The 27,915-nt window shown below is 41.4% G+C and overlaps 1 protein-coding gene across 3 annotated transcripts; it reads left to right on the forward strand.

Annotated features, from left to right (window-relative positions):
• Window positions 1-1,730: 1,730 nt before the first annotated feature.
• LOC142400257 (importin-13-like) lies at window positions 1,731-27,764 on the forward strand. 3 transcript variants are annotated; one of them, XM_075485025.1, is made up of 24 exons: window positions 1,731-1,815; window positions 2,225-2,311; window positions 8,118-8,243; window positions 8,370-8,726; window positions 9,185-9,438; window positions 13,398-13,538; window positions 13,794-13,935; window positions 14,593-14,759; window positions 15,036-15,156; window positions 15,314-15,461; window positions 15,575-15,756; window positions 15,960-15,986; window positions 16,193-16,327; window positions 17,962-18,114; window positions 18,543-18,623; window positions 18,713-18,850; window positions 19,310-19,406; window positions 21,259-21,311; window positions 22,805-22,871; window positions 23,034-23,092; window positions 23,181-23,270; window positions 25,252-25,433; window positions 25,550-25,620; window positions 25,692-27,764. In XM_075485025.1, exons 2-24 carry the CDS (start codon window positions 2,243-2,245, stop codon window positions 25,751-25,753), a joined length of 2,922 nt encoding a protein of 973 aa, XP_075341140.1. In that variant the 5' UTR covers window positions 1,731-1,815; window positions 2,225-2,242; the 3' UTR covers window positions 25,754-27,764. The 3 variants fall into 3 exon arrangements, with proteins under 3 accessions (XP_075341140.1, XP_075341141.1, XP_075341142.1); XM_075485026.1 differs by having other exon boundaries at window positions 25,550-27,764; XM_075485027.1 differs by lacking the exons at window positions 21,259-21,311; window positions 23,181-23,270; window positions 25,252-25,433; window positions 25,550-25,620; window positions 25,692-27,764.
• Window positions 27,765-27,915: the final 151 nt, after the last annotated feature.

Genomic DNA, 27,915 nt, shown 5'->3' on the forward strand with positions numbered 1-27,915 from the left:
CAGAAGCAGTGCCACGTGTTCCTTGTTCAAAATAGTCAATGTGCCTGACTCGGTGCCATGACGCGGGTTCAGGACGAAGACTGACACCTACCCAAACGGGACAGAAAGGAATGAACTAAACTGTACTGTGTGCGTCACTGTACATCAACACAAATCACTGTCACAGGGATCATCTCAGCATTTCTGAGAGCAGATGAACTCTGAGACATTTTCTTATGAAGTAGCCTACTTAACGCCACACAAGTCTTGGCAAAGTATTACGCATTGTGTCTTTGTGTTATCCACCTTTGCGTTCAGTCATGCTACAGTATGAAATAAAAGATCTACGTCTGGTGATTTTATGAATGATCTATAGATCAAATGAATATATTCCTATGTAAATCTATATAAATCAATAATAGACAGCCTTTTCAAATCCACACGACGATATCTTAACCTGACAGACAATTCAATAGTTTGTTAAGTTTGCAAGTGATAATGTTCTTTGTTTGCATAGACTAAAGTTTTATGATAGGCTATGTGGCACTATGTGAAGAAAAAATAAGCAATAAAATCCGTTTTCAAATAATTCATATTGAGTTTGTGACATGCTGACTCAAAAATACACATAGAAATGTGCACCTCTTGTAATACAAGACTTTTATTGAGGGCGGAAGCGAAATGTTATTGTTTTTTTTAATCAAGACTGGCTGTCTTTACGGCGGTTTCTCAGGGTTGTGATGCCTTCATCAATCCACGTGGGGGCGCTGCTGTTCTATGGCGGACTCTGATAGCCAAACGTTTGTGTAGATAAGCAAGTTTACGCTGCAGCTGTGCTGTATCTACAAATAAATGTGTGGCATTCTTTCAGAATATTTGACACATTTTGGTAAACTATTTTGAAAAATCTTCGAATTATATTAACAAACCAGAAACCACATTTTTATACGGCTTTCCAGTTATATGATTCATTCGTGTATTTGGCTCATAACACTTTTGTGTTTTATGAGATGAAAATGGTTGGAACTTAAATAGACTGTCTTTGAAAGATAGACAGTTTCTGAGGTTATCCAAGTTACATTCCCATGATGTATGTCTCTGAGAAGAATATTATTCGGCTATCACTCTGTTTTCGAGGTGGAAAAAAAAGGAGTGTCAATCATGGGTTTCGTTTCGACTCTTGAGTTTTGCCGTGAGAAATACTTCCGGATAAGTGGTATATTGTCTTAGGCAACATAATTGCCTTAATGTATTATTTCAAATTATTTAAGTGCATGCTACTAGTTTTAAATAAATGTCATTAATGACGAGAAGTGTGGATATATACATGCATTTTTATACATTTGATAAATATATATAGTATATTTATAACATAATGTACATTTATACGTGTATTTTCTGACACGTTTACATTGTTTGGTATTTCAAAGTGGTAACATATGAGACACAATGTTGATTTGCTTCATTTCATCAGTATTCTCATAATGAGGGTGACACTTCCCAAGATGCATTCACATGTTAATATTTTAATGCGTGTGTGACACAAACTGATGAAGCACTACCTTACAACATAACCAACTAATGACTTATAATTGTAAAACATGCGCTTTTTTCTATTTTTGACAATCATTGCATTTTACATCGTTGATACTGAGTGGTCTTCAGAAATCTCTGCGTCATCTACATGTTGTTTGGGTGGTCCTCGGACAGTTACGTGTCGATCACGATGTTTCCCACAGCACTTGAATGTAGCAAGAAGCTCTTAAGTGACAGAGCAGAGGCAGAAAAGCGGCAGGGAGCTGCCAGCATCGTCTCATTCCGTCGCTGGACAGAAAGGTGTGAAAATGTCAGTCCTGTATAAATCATAGAGTTAACACACGGATAATGTATTATTTTGGCAATACTGTCACAATTAAGCTGTTTACATAGCTGCATCCCTTTGTTGTCTGTGGCAATAGGGCTGCGTCAAGTTACGTCGCTACATTAGCTAGCTTGCCGTTAGCATAGTGGTGCTAGCCGTTGCTATGTAATGCTCTATTGGAGGGTAGCTACAGCTAAGTTAGGCGAGCTATCGTTAGCTTGCCGGTTAGCCTCTCGTGTCATTCATAAACTGTAATTAGTAATTGTGTAATAACTTAGAAAATTCGATTGCTTTTGTGGAAATATCATAGAAATGGTTATGCTTGGGAATGAAAGATACACAGTGGCTGCTTTTGAATGTACTGCTCCTCTGGTCATTTGACAGCTCCGTGCCCGCGGAGATATGGAGACGCCTGGGAGAATAGCAGCCACACCGGACGCTCTGGACTTTACGGTGGAAAACGTAGAGAAGGTGAGTGTTTGCGTTAGTTAATACTCATCAACACCGTGCCATCGAATCCATTGCTGAGGTTCGGGAACCAAAGAAACGCTTGTGTTATAGACAGGCGACTTGAGAAAATAGCTCTATTTACATTTCAACCACATAATCTTACGTAATGTGATACTTTTTACAATAATGACTTCTTCAAGGAGGTAACGAGTATGTGTTTAGGAGTTGTAGCTAACCCATTCGTGTCAAGTTTGTTGATCATTTGAACGACCAATTCGATTGAAGCTCGATAATTGCATCCTGCAAGCTACTGACAGTATCTGCCACTGTACACACTCTCAAAAAACCCAACACATAACAAATCTTATTTTGATTGGATATACTTGGCCTTGGTCTGTGTATGTGTGTGCGCGTGCATGTTGCAGGCAGTGTTGACTGCTAGGTTGCTGTGATGAATCTCCTTGCTGGGTGGTTGCTGACTCGGACATGAGAGGATGGGTGGGGAGACAATGGAGGTGCTCAATGAGCAGAGCTGATGTGATGAGCCGTAGAGGGGGATGAGGTGAAGGAAGTGCCAGTAAAGAGAGGAGTGGAGGTGAGGAGGTTGGCACTGCGACAGAAATGATTAAGGGCAGGTCTGAGGGAGAAATCCATATTCCTGTGGGGAGAATGATTTGGCCTGATACTGTGTCTGTATGATAACAGAGGAAGAAGAATAGCAGTGTGCATAGTCCTTCCTGTCCTGGGAGAGTTTCTGGTGTTGTTGTTGTTGTTTTATGTAAAACTGATGAAGAAAATAGTACATTGTACTTCCATTTGGATCTCATGAACTAAAGTCAAAGAAAACTCCCTGACATGTTTAATAATGTAAGTCTATATATGTATAATTAATGCAACGGGGAGGGTCATGGATAGTTTATGATCTTTGAAGCTACATTTTTGTGAAAGCAACTTACACTTAAGTCTTGCCTATTTTTCCTTGGATTTTCCAGTGTTTAAGGGTCCAGCCACAGTGGTAGTGAAACCTTTCTTGCCGAAATAACCCAAGCAAGCAAAGCTGGTGTGTAATATTTCTTATAAAGTGATCTGATCAGAACGTGATGACTCATTCAATAGTCTAAACACAAATAATTGGTAGAACAATGTTATTATTTAGTATTTAATTCACAAAAGATTTGAAGGTGTTTAGGAGTATCATCTTATTTGTTATTGCACATGTCAGAATGACATACTTTACTTCTAATTGTTTGGACTTGTGTTGGGTATGTACAAAGTTTAGGTTGCAGACCTTGTGACAGCTTGCATCCGGTTGGTTCCAAGTAGACTGTCAGTAATCTCATCAAGTGAGCCAGTCTGTCAAACAGCATCTGAAATGGCATTTTTTTTTATGATGGCTATGAGCTCCTTTGTTTTTATTCTGAACGTGCATGCTCCAAGAGTATTTATCTTCTGCTTGGATTGAAATGTTTTCTCTCATTTTCATTCATTCTAGATAACTTGGCAGCAATGAAACTTTGTTGGCTGTGAAATCATTAACACTGTTTGAAACGGTTCCAGTCGCAGATAACTAAGCCTACCTTCAGCAGACCCACGATGGTGCTTATTGATGGTGGGGTTTTTGGGGAGTGTGTGTTTGTTGCATAAATGGCGGAGGAGATGATGGTTCCTGGTCCAGTCTTTCTGTGTACAACAGAAAGTTCTTTGTTCAGTATTGGGTCTGTGAGACAAAGTGCCACATTGTCAGTATCTTCGTGTGTATAATGAAGGGGTTCTTACACTGCATTACATTTCCGCACAACTGTAATTGCCAAGATCGTGATTGCAGAGGAAATTCCGAGCTCTACACTGTGTTGTTAGACAATGTGCTGTTAGGATTTTGGAATTTTGTAAATTTCCCCCAAGATGAACAGTTACTTTATTATCAGAAAGATGCTCAACACAGTACTGGACCAATTCTGCCCTGCATCTTGCTCTAGGGCACTTGTAAAGGGTGGACTTTCTGTTACCATAACAATCTGAAATCACACCACTGCCTACATAGGATGCTTCTCACGGGAGCCGGCCACGGTCCACTCAGTAGGCTACTGCTTAGCTCTCAGGCTCTTGAACTGTGATGCACTTCTGCTAATTGGAAACTGAAAGTAACATTAAAATAAGATGTCTGTAATAGGGATGTCCCGATCAGGTTTTTTTTGCCTCCGAGTCATTTGATTTTGAGTATCTGCCGATAACGAGTCCAGATCCGATACTTCTACAGTACATTAAAAAAAATGAAGAACAGCAAAGAAACAGATCCAGGATGTCCTGGATTTTTTTTATTTTTTATGGATTTGGGGGGGGGGGGTTTAACACTTATAAACAGAGCACTTCTGTGAGGAAGCTTGAACAAAAAAAGTAATCAAGTAATAAAAAAAAAAATTCTTCACATTGGAGTTTAGTGCAACAATGTCTAATATAAAAACGAGCAGCAGCTCAACTTGAAATACCTTAAAAAGTGCCACAGTGCTATAAAGTAAGGCCAGTAATGCGCTTTTCGGAACTGCACTCCTAATTCTTACTCTCCTCCTCTGGCTTCACAGAAGGAACTGTACGTTTTTCTTGATGAAAACCAACATCTCTACCTTGTCAGGTTTGAGCCTGTTCCTGTTCTCATCAAGGATGTTAGCAAAGTTCTTTGCTACCTCTTGAAATCCCAAGTTTGCATATCTCACAGTTTGCAATCGCAACGTTTTTGTCATCCTCTTTAAAATACCTTTACGCCGCAGACAATCACACCCCCAGCTTCAAGCTGCTGCCGTGTTCTGCTTCGCTTTACGGCAGCAAAGTGACGTCATGCCGCATGCGTTGTTTCTGTGTGGAGTTGAGACGGTCTGACTCTGTACCACCACATAACAGTAAATACTAAGCTGTTATTTTTTCCCATTTGTTTTGAAATATTATAGTTCTGATTGAAAAAAAAAATAAAAAAAAAAATATATATATATATAAATAGAGAATAAAATATAGATGGGCTATATCCGATCCCTGATCGTGGATGTAACGTCCGATTCCAATCGAGTCTGAAACCCGATTTCCGATCACGTGATCGGATTGGGACATCCCTAGTCTGTAACTCTCAGTGTTGTGTTATTAGTAAGACATTTTAGAGATTACAAATCAGACTGTTGGTGAACATTTTGTGGAACAATGTGGGGCAGTAGAATCAATCACAGAGATAAGGCATGATGTATAAAGTAGCTTTTTGACAGTAGAGAGGGGTGGCACATTTACATCTGACTATTCACCAGTTTATGTAAAGCTCCATGTGAAACACATTTCTTGTAGGTTATATGATTCACACATGCACTTTTGTGAGTGTATTTGTCAGTTTTTATATCCATAGTTTTGGAAATGGTCTCATATCACCTACAACTACAGGTGATCGTTCTGTTTGCTGTGCTGCGGTTTGGAAGTTGAAACACTTGTAAGGAATCATTTTCTCTTCTTGTGCTGAGATTTCATCACTATTGGCAACATCACGCTATTCTTAATGTCTACCTTGGCAGTGTGCTGTCAACAGCCACCCGCGCACACTCTCACACAAACTATTGTTCTTTGTTCCCTCATTAATCATCATTTTTTAGCATGTCTTTGATTCTCACAGTCGCAACAATGTCATGATGGGCCAGTGATGCAATGATGCTTTCTGCATCGCAGTCTCGTTTATATGCTAATGTGTGTGTGTGGGTTCAGGTTTGTGCTTATCAAGGATATGAGGAGAGGGTGATTTCAATCTCTTGTTTTTTCCATATCTATCTGCTCCTGTATGTCTAAATTTAGATTAGCTTTATGATAAACCATATTCAGGGACAGTGACCCCTCAACCGATTTTCCTTCATATTTGTATTTAGATGTCTTCTGTCGTGTAGATATTGTAAAGTTCTTTGCTAACACAGCTCAGGTATTAGGCTACACTGTAGTCATTCCCCTGGGTTTGATCGCTAAAGAAGCGCATGCTTCTAAAGCTGTAGTCGTATGCCAGAGCAGATTGTGAATCTGTGAATTTTTTCACAGCTTGGATCCCTGCCTTCTCCATTTGGAAAATAACTCTAGAGAGGCTAATGACCTTTGGTGGCTTCTGCCAGGAGCATGCCATCCTCAGGTGATGCCAGGTGGTTCAGGCAATCACTTGATTAAGCTGCAAGTAAAGTCAAAAGCTGGTGTTTCTATTGGATATATATAGTTGGGTTTTTTTTTTGGTTTTTTGCTTGTTACAAGAACCTGTTACCACCAGTTAGTCTAGGCAAATGTTAAAATGTGTGTTGTTGTTTATCTAAAAAAAAAAAGCAAGGCAATGGCTCTCGGTGAGAAGACTAAAGCGGCAAATTGAACAGACTGTTTGGTTCCTTTTTACGTAATAGGAAACCTCAGAAGGAGACACAACGCTGTTTGAGATTGGATAAGGAGAGGTCTGCAGCAGCACAGTGGACTGTGGCGCGGTAATGATCTGCTGCTGCTTTGAACTCTGATATCACACCCTCGTTTACAGAGGGAGCAGAGTGGAGCTGACTAACAAACCATTCTAATGCTAATGTATTATAGAATGAAAGCATGATAATGATCCATAGAAAAACCCTGTCATATCTTAGCAGAAAAACACATTCGTATTTCACGAGCTATGATGTTTTATCCCCATTATGCGCTATTTTGGAAACTGTCTTATCGTCTGTTTTTACTCAGTGGGTCTTTTCCTTAAAATACAGAAACTGGAGGTTGATAAAAGTATAGTACACAGGCCTGCTGTCGGTCAATAAAACGATGCTACACACATGTTATATGTTCCATACCTGTTCCACATATTATATGAGGACCTTCAGCTCTCTTTCATTCATTGAGATACAAATGCTACCTGACTCTCTGCAGACAATCAGCTCATTAACACCAAGCCAGCTTTGTTCAGAGACTCATACAGTAAGTGGGGACAAAAAATTGTGCTGGATGATGGCAGACATGGAGGGAATATAACCTGATACCGTGCTTCCAGTGGTATCGACCTTATATTGATGTTCATTTTTGCACTTGATGTTGTATCATTGCACTCAGTGACCCTGATTTCTTCGCAGTTTGATTCTTCCCTTGTTAAACAGAGTAATATTTTCTGATGAGGGGAGGTGTTGATCTGAGTTAAAGATTAAGAGTTAAATTGAATTGAGGAGAACAGATGTAGAGATGAAACTAAGGGATAGACTGGTGGTGGTCTTCAGGGGTGGAATTCAAGAATCCGAAACTCACTGCATGGATTTTTTTTTTTCCTTTGTTGCTTGTGAGACACTTTGTGCTGAAAGCCTGTTGTTTTGGTTCAGTGAGTGTGTGTGTGTGTCTTTTGAACTAATGCTAATTTTTCTTCTTGTTTTTATTTCCCTCTCTCTCACAAAGACACATTTAATTTTTTTTTATGTATTTCTCTTTAACTCACTCCTTCTTGACCTATCTGCACTCAAGTACTCAAATTATTCAGAGCTGCACTTCACAGCGCTGTTTTCAGGTCATCGCTTTTTCATGCACTCTGGCTTTGAGAGTAATATGTCTACTATGTGTTTGTGTGCGCTCTTTTCCAAGGTAACCAGCTCTTTCTTACAAGCAAGAGCTCCAAGGGCTGTGGTTGTTTTTTCTTAGCAAGTCTCTTTTTTTCAGACACCCACCATACGAACTTTGTTTAGTGTGGTTGTTAACATTTCTCTCAAGAACTTTGTCAATACAGTTCAACTTCTATGTTGTTCTACCATCCACTGACTGAATTTGTCTGACTGTTCTCGGCCTTATTTTTTTCTTTCTTCTTCATTTCTAGGCCCTCCACCAGTTGTATTATGATCCCAATATAGAAAACAAGAATCTGGCCCAGAAATGGCTCATGCAAGCCCAAGTCTCGCCTCAGGCATGGCAGTTTTGCTGGGCCCTACTGAGCCCAGATAAGGTATTGGATGCACACACAAATATACACTCAAACCCTGTGGGGTGGGGGGTGTGGGGGGTGGGGGGTGGGGCAAAAACAAAACAAAAACACTTGTTTCATCTGCATCTGTCTAATATTCTCTCACAGGTGCCCGAGATCCAGTACTTTGGCGCCAGTGCTCTTCACACTAAGATCTCTAGGTACTGGTCAGATATCCCCACAGACCAGTATGAGTCCCTGAAGAGCCAGCTGTTCTCCCAGATTGCCTGCTTCTCTTCTGGCTCCAAGATGGTGCTCACCCGGCTGTGTGTTGCGCTGGCCTCTCTGGCACTCAACACAATGCCTGAGGCCTGGCCTGGCGCAGTGGCAGAAATGGTACGGGTGTTTCAGGAGGAGGGGGGAGGGGTGGATGGACGGGCACGCTGCCTGGCATTACTGGAGCTACTCACTGTCCTGCCAGAGGAGTTCCAGACCAGCCGCCTGCCGCAGTACCGAAAGGGACAGGTATGTCCCCGGGTGCCAGTTTAAACCATCTGGTCAGCTGTTTGATATTTAAAGATTCCTGTGAATTAATCTTCTCTTGGTCTTTTCAAACCTATAGCCATTAGAATGAACTCAAATAATTTTTACCATATATATTCCAATAAACTTTCTGATCTACAATTTAATTTTAGATTGAATCTTAAGATTTAGATTTAGATTGATTGTTTAAACCACTGTTTATGTGAATCAGATGTATTTGACATTATTTGGGCTTTGTGTGAAAACAAAGGTTTATATTCTGAAAAGTAATTGATCCAAAACATGTTTCTGTCAGTGCATAAGAAAGCCAGAATCTTATCGGCATCATTGTAGAAGCACTTCAGTTAAAGGCTGAATGACCCAGAGTCACAAAACAGAGAGAAATTACTACACATTAGTAATATGAGGCATTATAATCTTCGTTATCATCGCATGTCTAGGTCCGGGGAGCCCTGGGCCGGGAGTGGGGGTCAGTCTGTCCCTTACTGCAACAACTGCTTCGGCGGACAGATAGCCCGGGGGCAGTGAAAGCTCGCGTGCTGCGCTGCTTGTCATCATGGGTGTTGCTAGATGTGCCTCTCAACGAAAGTGAAGCCCTGGTGCACGACTGCTTCGGTGCCTTGTCCGACCCGGAGCTCTTCGACACAGCCGTGGAGGCAATAGTCAATGCCATCTCGCAACCCGACTCCCAAAGGTATGTACGTTGTCTGTTATCTGTTTACCCGTACGCCAACCCCAAGAAAAGAGGGCCAGTAGAGAAAAATGGCGATAATATGGTATGAAAGCTTGTCATGTTCAGAGATCAGTCAGGAGGGACAAGACAGATGCATCAGCAAAAAAACAGAAAATAGGATGGGTGGGTACTGGAAGGGCACCAGAGAGGGATGGGTGGTTGAAAGGAAGGAGGGTATGATACAGGGCAAGCTGACAGCCAGGGGGAGGAGAGCAGCATTTCTCAGTTGGCTGGTGTTGCTATGGTTACAGAGCTGGGGAGAGATGTCATCATGCCCCGGCTGATTCAGACATGGCAGGCACCCATTACCCCTCCCCTAGAGACAAAGCGGGCGGGGCTGACGGGACAGTGCAAAGAGAGGAAAGGATGCTTAGAGAAGGAAGGAGGGCAGGGAAGGATGGAAAAGTGTCCAAGAATAAAAGACTTGAACCCGCATACGTCAGCGCTCCTACACAGATGGGAGCGTTGGACCTTTGAGGGTCTTTAAGGTTGTTGCTGACTTGTCAGTTTAAATACAATTACATTTCATACTGAGCAGATGGTCGGAAGAACATTAATGGAAGTGAAGTTACAGATAGAAAATCCAACACACAGCACAGTGCAAATGTTTTGATCCAAGGATAAGTTAGATGTGGGGTCTTTCTGGATCCTTGCCATTTTCTGCTCTTTAGGTTCACTTTTTTGTAACCTGCTCTGTCTCGTGTGTATTTATGCTGGTGTTTGTTTGTCAGGTTCTCTCAGAGGTCTTGGCCGATTCATTAGTTTAATTTCTTGAGACTCAAGTGGACCCTGGTTATGTTTGATTACCATTTGAATATTGTGCATGTGTGTCAGTTGCTAAAAATTGAAACAAAGAAAACTGTTTGGCTAGACATGAGATCTTTCTCCAGCTTTCTTGGAAAGACAGTCAAAGCCAATATCTCTTTCATTTCTATTGGATCTTTTTCTGTCTGATTTATCCGTTGCCCCACTCCGTCTCTGTTCCTTTGTGCCGTTTCTTTCCTCTTTCTCATCTCTCACCATCAGTACTAAGTCTACCTCCCTGTCTCTTGTTATCTTTCTCTTTTTAAACACATTACAGTCAACTCATTTGGGGGGTTGCTATTGGTCCAGCTGCATCCTGTTGCCAGGCAACCCATTTCCCCTGTCTCAGAGTATTGCAGTAATTGCAGTGAGGGGCAGAGGTGGGGAGAGGGGCATTGGGGGAGGGAAGTTGGGGGGGAGGGGGAAGGTGGAATGATAAGGATGACACTAAAGGAGGAGTCAGTGTAAATCAGCAGGACGGGAGCAAAGAATGAGATGATGAGTTGGTGAAGAGGAGACTGCAGCAGACGGTCTCAGTGGAATTTCCAGAATGTCATCTCTTATGAGGGGAAATGCATTCAAAATTATTCTGCCCTTTTTAATTGCATCACATACACACTAAGTCCTGCTTTCCCGAGCTAAGAGTGCATGACCTGCATCTGCAAGGCGCCATATTAAAAATGTACAGTCCTCTGAGAGCACAAATGTACACGCACACACACACAAGCCCAGACTCAGGAAAGTTAAATGCTGTTCCTTGCACTGCGCTTAGCGTAAGTCAAACCCAGAAGTTGTAGCCCAGTATAGGCCCAGGTATTGGCTTTTTAGATGGAGGCCAGAGTCGTACACGTTACACCTCAGCAGGGTGCAGCTCTCTCCAGAGGAGGGGGAATCTGCCTCGGCTGCTGAACTAAGAACTTGCTTTCATAAGCCAGGACCATCGGGTCCTTTTAGCTTATAAGAAGACCAGAGGAAAATTAGGCTACGACTACACGAAAACGAAACGAGGGTTTTTTTGAAAACGGGTACGAAAATTATTGCGACCACACGGGGAAGCTTCTGTGTCCTCATGAAAACGATGAAAACGATGCAGTACACACGAAACACCTCTAGGTGCGCTGTAAGCCACCCCCACCGGTTACACCAGAACAATAGAAGAAGCAATGCGCATGCGTGTACGCGCCTACTTCTACCAGCGCGAAGCTCACGTTGTTCCTTCAACAACGCCGCTGTAGTTAGCAGTGTCTGCAACAGTGCTACTATCAATGTTGTGGGGTCCATGATGATCGCTGTCTGTCCTTGTTGTGTTGTCTTCTTCTTCCGGATTTTGAATGGAAGCCGCTTTTTGTTCTGGTCACTGACGTATGTGTATACGTCAGTGGCGTTGGCCATGTGGCTGTGGCGCGGATGTAAACAAATCCGTTTTCGCTGTAACAATGGAAATGAAACGAGGCCATTCTCAGATCTTCCCACTCTGGAACGCCGGCTCCGTGTGGCCGCGACAGCCAAACGATAAGAAAAAGTATCGTTTACAGTGAAAAACGTTTTCGTGTAGCCGTAGCCATAGAGTAATAAATGTCTCCAGGACTGATCTGTTCTGTATTCACTTCTCAGAGTATTAGGTTAATTTATCTGTCATTTCTTCCAGACACATTTGTCCTAAACCCATGAATGATTTACAAGGGATAAGCTATTTTTTAAACCAACATTTGAACATCAGATGTTCGGAACATCAGATTCTATGTTCTGTGATATAAGGATTTTCCACTTTTTGTCTTAATTTAATACATTCGGAGGTTAGGGTTTACAATTTAGACTTAGCTTCTTTTTTTTTTTCCAAATGCTCCCAGAGGCTCACAACCTTGCTGTGTCATTGATAAATATTCATCAACCTGGGCCAACGTCCTTATCGACATTCTTCTGAAAGAAGAAGCACTTCCTGCATACCACAAACCCCCCAGGGACACACATAGTATGGCTCGCATGTATAACACTCACACACGCATATAATCCTCTCTGTGACATTCAAGGAACGCACACGCCGTCCTTCATCTCTAAATGTCACTACTTCTGTTGCTGTCATTAACGGTGACACAAGGAGTGATGCCTGATGCCATCACATGAGCTGACTGGGGCAATGTGAGCGTCTGCATGAGTTTGTGTGTGTGTGCTTTATCCAGAGTAAGGGAATTCTAAATGGTTGAGACGGCAGGAAGAAGACGGAATAAAAACTGACAACAGTTTAGCGGAGAAGGAGCTTTGAATAGATTTTCTGGTTCCCTGGTAGCATGCGTGATGTTTTAGATGGGTGTGTTGGATCAGAGTTTGACAGTCTAAGGGTCCGTTTATACTAATCTGTTTCTATATCGTTTCTATCGCGGATGCACTGTCCATTTACATTAAAATACTGGAATACGACTTCATAGGTGGAAGGATTCAAATACGCCGGAGCCCACGTAAGCATTCGCATACGATGCTGATTTTAGCAGTTGTAAACGGGGAGAAACGAGGATCCGCAGTGCTGAGCTCTAGCTACTCTGCTTTTATAATGAGAACCCAGCCACAGCAGCAACGCAAGCCGTACATGGAGCGCCGCTTTTGGGTTAGACCGGGAAGAAGCAGCGCATGGTGGGACAATTTCGTGGACCAAGTTGTTGTTGCCGAAGAATGGCGCGAGAACTTTCGAATGTCCAGAGCAGCCCTGATAAATCTGTTAATATAAAGCAGTTGCTCATGCTCCACATGCACGGGCGATCATGTGATGTGATGGCTGATTAGTCATGTGACTAGCGAATCAGCCGATCCCCGTTTCAGTTTAAATGTAAATAGTTTGCAAGACGCCGACACGAAGAAATGGTGAAATGAATTAATGTAAACAGAGCCCAAGATTTATATTTCATATGAAATAAATGCTTATCTTGGGAAGGGAAAATAAATGCATCCACCTGGCTGTGAGCAGAATGAGAATGTTATTTTCACCATTTGAATTGCCATGGCCTGGCATCCTTAGGTTTTCTCTCCAGTATATTTTCTTTTAAACAAATTGTAGTCAAATGTTCCTTGTTCCCAGCCCATACTCGTTCCTCACAGTGCGTGTTCATGTTCTTGGGTTATAGATATGTGAACACTTTGCTGAAATTGGTTCCTCAAGTCCTGGCCCTTCAGGAGCAGCTCAGAGAGGCAGTTCAGAATGGAGACATGGAGACGTGCCACGGTATCTGCCGGATCGCTGTCACACTGGGAGAAAACCACTCCAGGTGTGTGTTTGTAAATGGTATAAATAAAGAAAACTATTTGCTGTATAAAGTAAAAATTGTTAAGCTCATTTTATTGTAATATAAACAATTTATTCCAAGCAAGTCATGCAGTGTACTCTCGAGTGTTTTCTGCTTTATACAGCGACGGCTAAATGTTCTTATCCTAGTTTGAATGTTGTTCACCGGCATTGTATAATGTCCAAATCACGCTCTCCCTTTTCTCTCTGTAACACTCATCTGTGCCACTCTCCATAGGACTCTGTTGGAACAGGTGGATCACTGGCAGAGCTTCCTGGCTTTAGTCAACATGATCATGTTTTGTACAGGCATCCCTGGCCACTACCCAGTCAATGAGACCACCAGCTCCCTCACCCTCACCTTTTGGTACACACTGCAAGTAAGAAATGTGCAAAGCAAATCCTTAAGTCAATGTTGAAAGAATATGATAGCACTGGATCCCCTTTTCCACCAAAGCTATTCCAGTGCTGGTTCGTAGTCTTTGCTTATCTGAGAACCAGTTTTCTTCCTCCTTCTTTCTCATAACTTTATGAGCAGCAGGTTTTTAAAAAAAAACTGAGCCAGTGTAATCTGCAAGATCCATAATAATTGAATTAAAAACTGAGCTGTAACATGGACATAGAATTGACACAGTCATGGAAAAACACGAGTTTATTGTTGCTTTCATTTACCTGCTGTTTAATTTCTCGATATTGCCACATGGCTTTGTGGATGCTGGATGCTGAGTGTCGTTCACAATCACCATATTCACCTCTTCCTCCCGAAGCAAATTAAGCCCCCTTGGAATGGGCAAAAATTTCCTCAGACAAGCTTGTATGTTTTTTGCATATTAGTGGAAGTTTTTTCAGTTTTTAACCACCTTTTCATTTTTTAATTGACCTTTTCCATCTCACAATTTCTCAACTCACATTGACAATGAAACCCGACTACTGTGCTCACCAGAGCACTTTCTATTGGTCTGTAAGGTGCATTAGCTTTTTTTTTTATGCCCCAGACATGAGACAAACCTGCTTCATGGTTGTTCCTCCTTTCTCAGGATGAAATCATGTCATTCGAGTCGGATAAGCAGGCAGTGTATCTTCAGGTCTACCGGCCTGTGTATTTCCAGTTGGTGGATGTTCTGCTCCACAAAGCCCAGTTCCCATCTGACCAGGAGTATGCATCCTGGTCCTCGGATGAAAAAGAGCAATTCAGGATTTACAGGTACACATGTTTGTGTTTTTTGTCTTTATGTGGGTGACTCTGTCTCTCTCTGCCGCACATGCTGTGCTCTGCTGTGTGCTGTTGACTTTCAGGGACTGCTAAGTGATTCAGAAATTACTCCCTGACAGGATGATTGGTCAGCAAATGAGTGTGTTTTTCTCTAATGGACTCACTTGCAGCTGAGGAGGCAAAACCCTTTTTGTCAAATAGATTAACAGATTACATTTCAAGATTATGTGCTCTTAAAATGTCCGTCTATTTACGTCTGTCCTTCAGGGTGGATATCTCTGACACACTCATGTATGTATATGAGATGCTGGGAGCAGAGCTGCTGAGTAACCTGTACGATAAACTAGGGAGACTGTTGACTAATGCGGAGCAGCCTACCTCATGGCAGGTGGGTGAAACCTACAAATAAAGAAGCCAATAAATTTGAGCTGTTTTCTGTTGCTTTTTCTGTTGCACAGACGCCTGTACTGAAAAGTGTCTCCGCTCAACTCAACTCATTCTTTGAACTGTCACTTTATGCTTACAAAAACATTCTCCTCTTCCAGCACACAGAGGCTTTGCTGTACGGCTTCCAGTCCATAGCAGAGACGATAGATGTGAATTACTCTGACGTCATCCCAGGCTTGATAGGACTCATCCCCAGAATCAACATCAACAATGTCCAGTTAGCAGATACAGTGATGTTCACAATAGGTGAGACAATTCAGATAGTGTGATACAAGTAATTAATTGTAGTTTAGTCATAGTATTGCATGAAGAGAAAGAGAAAAAAAAAAAAAGACACTGAAGTGATGATCTTGGTTCAGGTGCTCTGGCAGAATGGTTGGCAGACCATCCAGTGATGCTCAGCAGCGTCTTGCCCTTGGTCTTACAAGCGTTGGGGAACCCAGACCTTTCTGTTTCTTCTGTCTCAACACTCAAGAAAATCTGCAGGGAATGTAAATACGACCTGCCACCATACGCAACCAACATAGTAGCAGTTTCTCAGGTACAGTATTTTCACATTTACATCGTAGCCAGTCGCATATGAAAGCCGTTTATATTAGAACTGCGTCTTTATTATGTTTAACATTTGTTTCTTTAGCCTTGAAATCATTTCAGTTGCATCATTTTGGATTTATAATTTAAGATGGATTTGTTGTCTCCAGAATAAATAGCAATTACTCTTTTTTTTTTTTTTTCCCTTTTAAGGAGGTGCTCATTAAACAGATCCACAAGGTAAGTGTATGTTGTCTTACATTTACTCTGTTCCTGTTTCCTTGTTCAGACGTGGCTTTTAACATAGTTGCAGCCTGTACTTTACTCGTGACATGTTGTATGTTGCTGAAAATATGTTTGCTTTATCCCTGTATTTGTCTTATCATGAGCTGGAGCTAACTGGTTGCTTAAACTGATGCTAAATCTCTGATCATCTCCTCCTACAGACAAGTCAGTGTATGTGGCTGATGCAGGCTCTCGGCTTCCTGCTCTCCGCTCTCCCTGTAGAGGACATCTTGAGGAACCTTCACTCTCTCATCACTCCTTACATTCAGCAACTTGAGAAGCTAGCAGATGAGACGGTCAGTACAGAAACCAAAGCAAAACGGCACAAACACAGAGCGGGCACAGTTGGACTTTGGCCAATAAGAACAGGCGCCGTGTCTCTGTGGTGTCACTGCAGTGGAACATTTCTCTGCAGGACCAGATTGGATTTGACCCTGCACTGTGGGCAAGTGACTCACATGGAAGTAACAAAGACTCATTTTCTCTCTCATATGCCAAAGCACATGCACACTTCTGGAGCGAAATGAATGTAAAATTCTAAAAATGAAAGTGCCTCCACAAACATACTGACTGTAGGTCATGCTTTTGTGCTTGTGAGCACGCAGTTATTCAAAGGAGAATTCTTTGCTCTGCTTAAATGTCACATCTAATAGCGCTTTTCCAACTGTGATGCTGGTTGTTATAAATATGGAGCCCTAAAAATAGCTTGATATTTAGTCATTAGTCATTGTGGAACATGGAACAATTACTTCTGGTTTCTTTGTCTGCAGTCGATGAAGACCCTAGATGAGGTGAATAGAGCTGTCAGTTTAGATAAAGCTTTTTCATTTCTCTGCCTTTGTCTGTCTGTGTTCCTGTTTCACTTCCCCGACGTCCAGATAATCGCACAGTCGCCTTTTCTTCCATCAAGTTTCATGTTGTCACTGCATTACATGACCAGAGAATCATGAGTTGTGTCTGGAGCTGACAGAACCGTTGCACCTAGTGAGGAGAAATTTGCATTATTGTTTGGGGTGTAAAGATGAAGCGACACCAATGAGAATTTGATTATAACAATAAAAATATGATAACATTTGTATCCGGACTCCTTGAGCAGGATGTGCACACATACTCCTGATGTTGTAGGTTGAGTGAAGTGCAGGAAGAGGCATAAATCTAAAGAAGACAAAGCGCCACACCCTCTGACAGACACATCTTTTTCCTTTGTAGTCTTTTTGCCTTGGAACATCACCATGGAGATGGCAATGATTAAGCACTGCCAATGACACCCTAATTAATGTTTTCACCTTTGGGAGATGTGTGTGTGTGTGTGTGTGGGCCAGATATCACTCATATTCTGGGGACCTAAGTCTGTTTACATGGCCACATCTTAAGAACGAGTCTTCTCATGCAGATAGAAAGCAAGCCTCATTATGCAACACATTACATTTTAAGGTGAAGACATGTTTAAAGTTAGTTTAAGGTTACGATCGGGTTAAAGCTGAGTCATGCAGAAGAATCTGCTGCCCTCCATCTCTTAACCCTCTCCTTGCAGACAAGTTTAGGGTTGCGTGTGCACAGTGTGTATGTGCTGTTGTCACTATCAGCCTCTAACTATAATTTGAATTGTTTCTTTTTTTTTTATCAATTTGCTGATTAGTAATTATTCACTCTTTCATTGACTCAATTTAATTTCTATGTAACTAACAGAAAAACTGAATATTTGTCAATCTTTTTGTGCATGTTATTACTATATGTAAATGCCTTGAATCCACATGAGTAACTGTTTATCCGGTTCAGAAGTAAAACTTTGGTAGCATGTCTTAAGATTCCATTGTGAATATATTTCATGGCAGATGTTGATGCACATAACAAGATTTTTGTTATAAAGTAAGTAAACTTACCATTTAGAAGTAATCTGTTTTCCCTTTTTTTTTTCTTTCTCCTTCAGCCTAATCCCTCCAATAAATTGGCCATCATCCACATCTTGGGGCTGTTGTCCAACCTGTTCACTACGCTCGACATTAGCAAGCAAGATGACGAGTCAGCAGACGGCTCTGCGCCACCTGTCAAAACCGCCCCACCCCCACCTGGACCGAACCCGGTCAGTTACCACACACCATCATCATTCTCGTGAGCAAGGTTGAGCAAAATTAACACGTTCTATGGCAATCGACAATGAGCTGAATTTGTGGTTGGTAGATGTAGCCACGAGATTCTAAATAATCTAAAGGCCGTGTAATGTGGTACACTCTAAATGTGGTTTAGTAGATTTGAAAAGACACGTGGCCCTTGCAGCAAAATGAGTTCCATTCCTCTCAACAAGCACTGACTACATTTGCCATCTCTCACTGGAGGCATTAGTGTGGGCAGCAGGAAAACTTTGCACTGTCACTCAACCATAGTAATTCTGCTGATAGGCGTGCAGCCATGTAGAAATGTTGCCATAGTATTTGTTCTTCTTTATGCGTTTGGTTTCTCTTCATTTTTTTTTTTTTTTAAGTTCAATTTGAGTTTGTTTTCTGTGCCTAGGTGGTGGTGGTTTTGCAACAAGTTTTCGCTCTAATCCAGACGGTGCTGAGCAAGTGGCTCAACGACTCGCAGGTTGTCGAGGTAAGTTGTCAAGGCTTCTCTCATCCCACTCACTGCTTTATTTCAAGTCCTCCACACATTTCAGTGCGATCTTGTGTGACGTCCCGTAGGCGGTGTGTGCCATCTTTGAAAAGTCAGTGAAGACTCTCCTCCATGATTTTGCTCCCATGGTGTCTCAGCTCAGTGAGATGCTTGGGCAGATGTACAGTACGATCCCCCAGGCCTCAGCCCTTGACCTTACACGACAGGTACTCACTCAGCTTGTGCACATTGATGTAGTTTGCAGTTGCATTAAGAAATGTCTTGGGGTTTTGCCAGAGAAGGGTGTATATGAGCTGATGAGCTACCCTTTAATAACTAATTTAGATTCATTGTAAGTTTGTAAACCTTCATTCGCAATATGACGTATTATCTACAAATAGAAATGTTTCCATTTTATCCAGCTTACTAATTAAAATTGACAAACAAAATCAAAGTTGAACATTTGCTTCATCTAAGCTAATTATTAATTCATTCTGAGCTCATCTGGTTAATAAGCACTTATATCCTTTTTATGGTGTAGTGTAGCCTTTTTTGATAAATGTGTTATTAAGCATCAGTAATCTGGTTAATATGGTGCGAGTGACGCTTCTGTCTTAACGATGAACCCGGTTTGTTGTGTGCAAGCAAAAATAGCCGACGTCTGATTTGTGGTCCTGCTGTTTTAGATGGTGCATATCTTCGCCAGTGAGACGGACCACTTCCCACCCATCAAGGCTCTGTTTGAGCTGGTTACCTCGGTAACGCTGTCCATCTTCCAGCAAGGTAGGGGTCCAGCAGGGATGGGAGTCTCAGCATTGTTAACTGCATGTTTCTGATCACACTTGATTTCACAGGCGTCCAAAAAGGAAAGGAACTAGATGAAGTTGTGAACAAATTTGTAAAAAACAAATTTGTTTCATATTTCATGTACTAGATTTATATTTCCTATTGTGATTGTACTTGACTTTCTGCCACATTACCATTACTAAAGCAGCTCAGTTAATGGGACTAGCGATAGGAAAATTCCAAAAGGTTAAGGGCCTCTTGATTGTCAGTGGACCTTTCAACGTTTGCCCTTATTACTCATTAATGTCAGCGCAGCCACGGCGGTTTCTGTCTGCTCGGTTTGTTCAGGAGTTAGTCTGAAATGAAAATGTCATCAATGCAGACTTTTTCTTTTTTCCCCAGTTACTGTTGAACAAATCATTTTTCCTACTATTATGATTTGCTGTTAACATATGAAATCAACAAGTTGCCGTGTCTTTTGTTTGATCTTTGCTTATCCCGTTTCTTTACTCATTAATCGTCTATTTACATTTGCAACGTTTTGGATGAGCTTACAGTTGCATTGTGTTGGACTGCATGAAATAGTGTGTGATTTTTGTAAAGTTCTGTAAAGGTGAATAATTCCACACCGAGGTTCCAGCGTTTATTTTTACTTTAATTTGATTGAATATGATATGGACATCAATGAGATGATCTCAGTCACTAAACTTGGCTTTGAGTGTTTGTACCAGGTCTGTCTGATGTTTCCTCTCCCTTTGTGTTGTCCCTGTTTTCCCCTCCTATCTTCCTGCTTTGAATGGTTAAGTAATGGCTGCTTCTCCTGCCTCTTAACTCCTTTTTTTTTTTCTGAGCAGGTGCCCTTCACTAGACAGTATCAGAACAGGATACAGTCACTTTACAGACCCCAGTAGATAATTCAGTCGGCTGACATCTAATATAGCAGGGAGGGCTAGCCAACACGTCCACAGCCACTGCGGTGCTGGGATTAGTCAGGCTCTCCATCATAGCCCTCTGAATAAGCCCTGTATTCTCTCTAGGGGCTGTGATGTGTGGATGAGGATTGGAGAGGGGGAGGCTTGTTTGGAGTCTGGGAACAGCCAAAGCTGGGCGCTCACTACAAACATTTGTTTCTGTTTCCTTCTGCGTCTCCTGTTTGAGCTCCTCTAACCCTAGTCGTAAGCCATCGGAGTGAAACCTGAGAGTCAGGAATCTCAATGTGGATTTTTTAGTTCGGAGGCTTTTACAGGAGACGTGTGTCTAATTGCGGATCATTCGCAATCTGTTACACCTTACAGAGCTTTGTAGTCTGTGTCCAGCACAAGGCGGGTAGCGATATCACCAACTATGCAAAGATTTGAGTGCGAGAGGAAATGTTTTGCTCGTTATTTAATCGTTATGTGGCTGGTGGTGTCTCACGGGGAGAAGGTTTAAACAAAATGGAAGGGAGCGGGCGGGCGGGTGCTTGTTCAGGTTTGGTGCCTCTTTTCCTCCAAACTGTAACAGTAACAGAGGTTTCTCCTGAGTTCCCACTCCAAACTCACCTTTGCTTTTTAGGTTTGTTCTTTTTCTCTCGTTACTTCTTTTTATTTGTTTCTCTCCAAACAGAACCATGTCTTTGTCTTCTGCCTGTTATTTGTTTTTGGTTGGTCTCTTCTTCCAAGACTCTGCCAAAGCTTCATATGCCCCCCCACCCCTCCCCTTCGTTCCTTACTCACATGTAAATTATTTCAATGAAATATTTTTGAGTTCTCTTTTATTTCCACATGACTGTTGAATCTATTAAGTTGCTGTTTGTATATTATTCTTATTCTCTTATGATTTTTTAAGTTTCATCTTTATTATATTATAGGACCCAGGGATCATCCTGATATTGTTGATTCATTTATGCAACTCCAAGCTCAGGTGTGTTTTTGGTTTCTTATTTCATTCACTTTGGGTTTCTCTCTCTTTCTCTCTTTTTCTGGTTTCTCCCTCTCTCTCTCTGTCCTTTTTCTCTCTTTACCTCTCTCTATTCTTTGTTACCGGGCCCTAAAGTGTCCCATCACAGGCGAGGCAGTGGAATGAAACACTCGAGGGACATGTTTGAAGAGGGGAGATTTTTCTCTCCTCAAACACTTTTGACTCGAACAGTCGCCTCACCACACAAACGTGGTCTTCTTTAATCATCAGAAAACAGCCTAATGAGTTATATTCTCATTACAGCAAACAGAGGTGTTGAGGACACACGAATCCTTATCTTGAGTGTTGATTATTCTTTCATGTAAAACAAATACGTCTCTGATTAGCATACGCTCTGGCAGAGATTCCTCCTGGCCTCTGCTCAACTGTTCTGGTTGTTCTCACGAACATAATATTGTCATCCCACAATATGTCCTATTTTAGGAAGATGATTGCATTTCTAAGATAAATTGAGTTTTAAATGTGACAGAAACGCTCATCCTTCCAGTGTAATCGTTTGATTATGCTGTTTAAAGAATAAAAGATGAGCACTTGTGTGAAAATGACACATTTGGCACAAAAAAAAAATCTATTTGAAATGTTACAAATTCTCCATCGTTTCTACAAGTTCATCATCGGGCAACATTTGCTCCGTAGAAAGAGATCAACACACTCAGTCTTAAAAGAAAAATGTTAACACTTCGCTCTCAGAAAATGGCGAAACAGCAAGAGTGTTGGCATCGTGGTCCGGGTGACTGTTTAGTCTCTGAGCCCTGTCCTCCTCTGAAGTCATTCCAGCCCAGAGCCAATCAGAGCCCCCAATGAATTAATATTCAACTAATATTAATCACTCCAAACAAATTGGCTGATGGCTCTCTTGTTTTATATTTTTGTCCTTCGTCTTCATTCTTCCTTTGTTTTCTATCTTTGGATAGATCTGACCTTCATCTCTCTCCCTCACCCTCTCTCCCTCTCTCCTCTCCTCCATCCTGAATGAGTTCATTATTATGAGATGAGTTGTCTTTTATCTGCACATGTTAATTACTTACACACTTCTGTTGCATATTCTGTCCAGTCAACCAAAAACAATGAAAAGTAAAGATGTTTCAAATATAAGAAGCAAAGCCAAAACCACCATTGCCTTTAGTTTGACTTAAGTTTCAAATGATTTCAAAGTTTGATTTTTTGCAATTTGTTTGTTATACCTGCTCAGTTCTGCATTGGAGGATCTGTGTACGAGTTTGGATAAAGTTTTCCCTAAACAGATGGAGAGAGCACTATAGCCTGGTAGGCAGATCTGGTCCTTTGTTTCCGTCAGATCCGACTACCAGGCTTAGCGGGCACTGTTGTTAGCATTATTTCGAAGGAGCTTATGCAGTGGAATGTGGTGAAGAAGTATCGACTGGATCAGGCCGGCAGAAACATACTCAGTTTAATGCCTTTAATCTGCCTCGTAGGCCCTCAAACGGAAGCCCGATTTGTTCTTGTCCGAGAGTCTTGACGTGAAAGCAGTGTTCCACTGTGGTAAGTGTGCACGAGCTTTACACAAACGCACGCCCCTGCACTCTGTTGTCTGTGGTGTTCTGCTAAGATTTTTGTGAAATGCGTGGCTGTCAGTGCAAAGTGCACTCTGTAAATGTTTGACACTGGCCCTCAGCACTTTCTGTCTCCCTCTCCCATCTCTAGGAATTCTGTCACTCAAATTTCCCGAGGCCCCGACAGTCAAGTCAACGTGCTTGTTCTTTGTAAGCAAACGTGCAACTGAAACCTTGGAGCATGATTATTATGTCAACCAGTTTCTAAATTTGATGATTGTCCGTATTTCTGCCTCAGACTGAACTGCTACCCCACTGCGCAGATGTGCCTCCTGTAGCCAGAGTTATGCAGGAGGATGGCAAGTTGTTGGTACAAGCCGTGCTGGAGGTGAGAAGCATCACTGTTCTTGTAGTTTGCCGTGACAATGGATATAAATGGCTTTATCAGTCTTTAAAAGCAGCCATATTCAGTCATGCAGACACTGGTCACTTTTCTTTTAGAGGGTTCTATATAATTCATATACTGTACATGTGTTTTTAAGTGTGCAGTGTCTTATTAGCTGTAGACAGCAGTCAGAGATCTCTCAGTTTGGAGAATCAGAGGAATTCTGATGAGGGAGCGAATCTAACAGCGACTCAGAGCAAATTTTTACCATTTAAAACAACTCAAACCTTAAAAAATGTCATACTGGCACAAGTTTACGCTTTATATAATGATGTTTACACCGTGGAACTTTTGCATCAGAAATGTTGTTTATTTTGTAATGTAACAGATTATTCTTTCCTGAAGAAAGAGAGACTTCTGTGAGACTTCAATCGGGACACAAACAGCTCGGGTCTAACTGAACAAATGCATGATTGTTATCAGTTCTTGTCAACAGTTCTTGTCAAAGGCATTTATTGTGCAGTGAGTCAGAGTTTAAAAGTAACTTGTTTAGCTTTTGTTAATCTGAGCATCTTGATCTTAACTTTGCTACAGAAAGAGCTTCACTTATGTTCTAGCCAGCTGCCAGAAATGGTGACACACGATTTCTCCACTTGTCTCTTTGCCAAAACATAGAGATTGCACGTGAACAAAATGACACCATAACAGTTATTATTTTCTGAACCCAAGAACATTCTCGGTTCTCGGTTTCCCTGTTTCTTACATTTCAAATCGCTGCTCATCAGTGGGCAGCCACCTTGTATGTAATAATGGTTCTGAGGTTGAAAAAATAAACTCTGATGCAAAGGTGACGTGTTGTAAAGATCATTATATATATATATACATATATACATATATAAATATATATATATATATGTATATATATATATGTGTATATATATATATGTGTATATATATATATATATATATGTATGTGTATATATATATATATATGTGTGTGTATATGTATATATATGTATATGTGTATATATATATATATATATATATATATGTGTATGTATATATATGTGTATGTATATATATGTATATATATATATATGTATATATGTATATATGTATATATATATATATATATATGTGTATATATATGTATATGTATATATATGTGTATATATATGTATATATATATATATATGTATATATGTATATATATATATATATATGTGTATATATATGTATATGTATATATATATATGTATATATATATATATATATATATATATATATATGAAACATTGTTTCAAAGCCAAATACATGTTTTTGTTTGAGTTTTTATGTGGTAAAAAACGTCTCCTCTGTGGCCCACTTGTTAGTAGCTCTTGGCTCAGCTCGCCCATTAGAACTCCTCCCTGGGTGCCGTCTACTGTAGGTGAGACACTAACTGCATAAGTACTGAACGCATCCCCACCATACAAAAAAAAAGAAAAAAAATGATGCTTCACGCCAGTAGCTATAACAGTGCCATGGCACGTGTGCATTAGTTGCCATTCGCACAGTACAGATCATAACATGTCATGCTGCTACGATAAATCCACAGTAGTTTTACAACCCTGTTGTGTTGGAGCTCACGATTCTACAAGTTGAAGTCTGTTGAGGAGCTGGTGGACTATTCTTGGCTTTTTACAGAAAAAGGGTTTCTTGAATTTACCGGAGTTTTTGTCAACTCTGAAAATATTACCTTGCGCTGCACCTGGGTTCACTGCCTCTGTTATCTGTTAATGTGTGAGGAGAGGCTGCTGTACAGCTGTTTGCAATAAAAAGCTCATGTATAAAGTGATGTGTAAATGATACGAAGGTGCATTCTTATAGGACTGCTGTCGCTGCAGATCCGTTCAGTCACCATCAGATTAGTGGAAAGCAGTGCATATTTGAAAGGGATTTCATTAAAACCCATGTGGTAAAACGCTTCCTTGGATCTGTCCAGGGCATCGGGGGTGGGGCATCACGAAGTCTCATGGACCAGTTTGCAGAAGTGCTGTTCAGCCTCAACAAGCACTGCTTCTCTCTGCTCGCTGTGTGGTTGAAAGAGGCACTGCAGCCTCCAGGGTTCCCGTCGTCACGCATCACAGCGGAGCAGAAAGACAACTTCTCACAGCAGATACTCAGGTAACAAAGCTGGATGTTTTTTTTTCGTTTTTTTTAATTTGGTCGACCACATTGATGCTTTTAACATACACTAAATGGTTTGTACTTCCTTGCTTTTCTCCTCTCCTGTCATGCAGAGAAAGAGTGAACAAAAGGAGGATGAAGGACATGGTGAAGGAGTTTACACTACTGTGCAGAGGTCTCCATGGTACAGAGTATGCTGCTGAATACTGAAACTCGCCCTTTGAACTATCTCCTAACCGTGACCTCTGCCCTCAGCGCAAAACAGCCGGACACCACAGCGACACAGTTCTCTCCAGCCCCTTAAAGATGAATCATGAAATGATTGTAACGACAACCCACCCAGTCGCAGGACAGAACGTGGAAGCATTCCAGCACAGACCTGCCGTCGGATCAACAGACAGACTCTGAATCTTTGGTGGCTTCAGAGAGGCCATCCTCTCTGCTCCAGTGATTCTTTTCTCTGTTATGAGATCGATTGTCTGTCTTTCTCCTTCCTCTCTTCTCTTCTTTAAAGGTGTTTTCGTTGGAAGAACTTTGAGCAGCACACCCAGCATGCTGCCTAGCGCCTCTATCCTTCTATCTCTGGCTTGTTTTGCCTTTCTGGATCTTCCTGTGGTTTCTAGGTTGTTTCCTGGTGATTAGCATTCATATGAAATGGTAGTGGTATCGTACGTAGCTACTTGACATTATTTTTCAAATTAAATCAAATGAATTATCTAAATGTATATGTATGCACATATAGAAAGAGAGTGGTTGTCAGTTCTGCTGCTGCTAATGGGAAGAGAGAAGGACCAAAGTGAAGGAGGGGATTCTGCTGGAAGAATTACATTTACTCCATAATGTCTACTCCTACTTGTACCCCTGATGTCTCTGCATTTGCCAAATTATGAATTCTTTTGTGAATTTATATCTATTTCTTTTTTTAAATAAAGGCCTTTTAGGAGGAATGAGTGGACAGAGAAGGCTGAAGACAACATAACATGGACTAAAAACAGATTTCTTGCCAAGCCCTCTATGTGTGGGGCTGTACCTCATGTACATAACCCCCCCCCCCCCCCCCCCCCCCCCCCCCCCCCCAGTCATACTGCAGTCTCCTTGGGTCGTAGATGCAGTGGTCCCTAAGGTGAAGCAGGACTGCCATGAGTGATGATCTTAGCAATTGGCAGAAAGGTGACAGAGCTGCTGAGAAGCAAGCAGAGCTTTTGGAGGGATTGATTATCCTGGCGATGGACTGCTTAGTCACTGTAGTCGTGCAAAAATATTAATCAAATCGTGCATATTAACAGTTTATGCTGAACACTTTTGTGTATTTGAGCGTATGCGTGTGTTCATACTTGTATGTATGTATGTATGAATGAGAGGCTGGGTGTGCACAGATGTATCTTTTTCCACTTGTTCAGTGCTCTTATATCGGACCTACAGTACAAATGTATAATTTCCTCCTGTCTTTTATTCATAGAGCCCATTCATTTCTTCGCACCGCACTCACTCATGCGGCCCTCAGAAAGACTGACCCGGCACGTCCAGTATTTCACCTCTCACCAGCAGCCACACTCATCTATGCCACCCCTTTACCATGTAGATAACCCACACTCATCTATTTGTCCGATACTGACACCAACTACTGCTGTTAACTGAATGCTTGTGAGCAAGCTGCCCAGAATCCTCCCTCATCTGGGTTACTGCCTTGGAGGGGACTAAGAAGGATTAGAGAGTTGAGTGACAAAATATAAGACCCCTAACTGAGAAAACTAGTCCACACCGACATTCTGTGCTCATACATTAAACCCGAGACATTATTGGTGAAGTGATCCGGCTGTAAAATACACTGTCTTGTGAATCAGCAGTGCCTGCTGACATCTAATTACACTCAGCATCGAAATGTACTTTGTGGTCTCTGATAAAACTTTATCTCAGTCTAATCCTTCTGTCTTATCCGAGGTGCCTGCAGACATGTAGCATGTATGTGTTTTGGGTGGGTGGGGTTGAGGGGAGGGATTCGCTCGGTGTGTGAGAAACTGCAGAGAGACGTGATTCTAGAACGAGACCCAAAGCAGGAATCAAGCCTGAAGTGTGCTGTTGTGCTTCAGTTGCATATGAACTGTGAATGTCTTGAGTTCAAAACACTGATCCCTGGTTCGTTTTGTGGTCTTTTTCTGAAAAGAGAAGGTGAACGGTGTTTGTCATAGTTCATTGAAAGGAGTTGTAGGTGGAGGAGGAATGGGAGGAATCGAATGTACAGTGGTTTCTTTTTCTTTTTTTTTTGGTTTTTGTTTGTTTTGTTTTTTGTACCTTGGCTTTAATTTATTAAATATATCTAAGACTGCAGCTCTTTTCTGTGTGGGAGTTGTTTTGTTCTGTTTTGTCAGGACTTACAGGTGTCTGCTGCATCTTACAGATTTTGGTTTAGAATTCTAAAACCAGCACCGGAGCAGCGGCTATTGAAACATCTCCTCTATTTGCTTTTATTTATCTTTAG

The sequence above is a fragment of the Odontesthes bonariensis genome, chromosome 15 (assembly GCF_027942865.1).
Source record: "Odontesthes bonariensis isolate fOdoBon6 chromosome 15, fOdoBon6.hap1, whole genome shotgun sequence".
Lineage (NCBI taxonomy): Eukaryota > Metazoa > Chordata > Actinopteri > Atheriniformes > Atherinopsidae > Odontesthes > Odontesthes bonariensis.

Excerpts from the sequence above, each read along its gene's own strand:
- LOC142400257 (XM_075485025.1), top strand. The coding sequence starts at position 2,243 with ATGGAGACGCCTGGGAGAATAGCAGCCACACCGGACGCTCTGGACTTT. Across the intron at positions 21,312-22,804 it reads TTATGCAACTCCAAGCTCAG|GCCCTCAAACGGAAGCCCGA; the intron begins GTGTGTTTTTGG and ends TCTGCCTCGTAG. Across the intron at positions 25,434-25,549 it reads TTCTCACAGCAGATACTCAG|AGAAAGAGTGAACAAAAGGA; the intron begins GTAACAAAGCTG and ends CCTGTCATGCAG.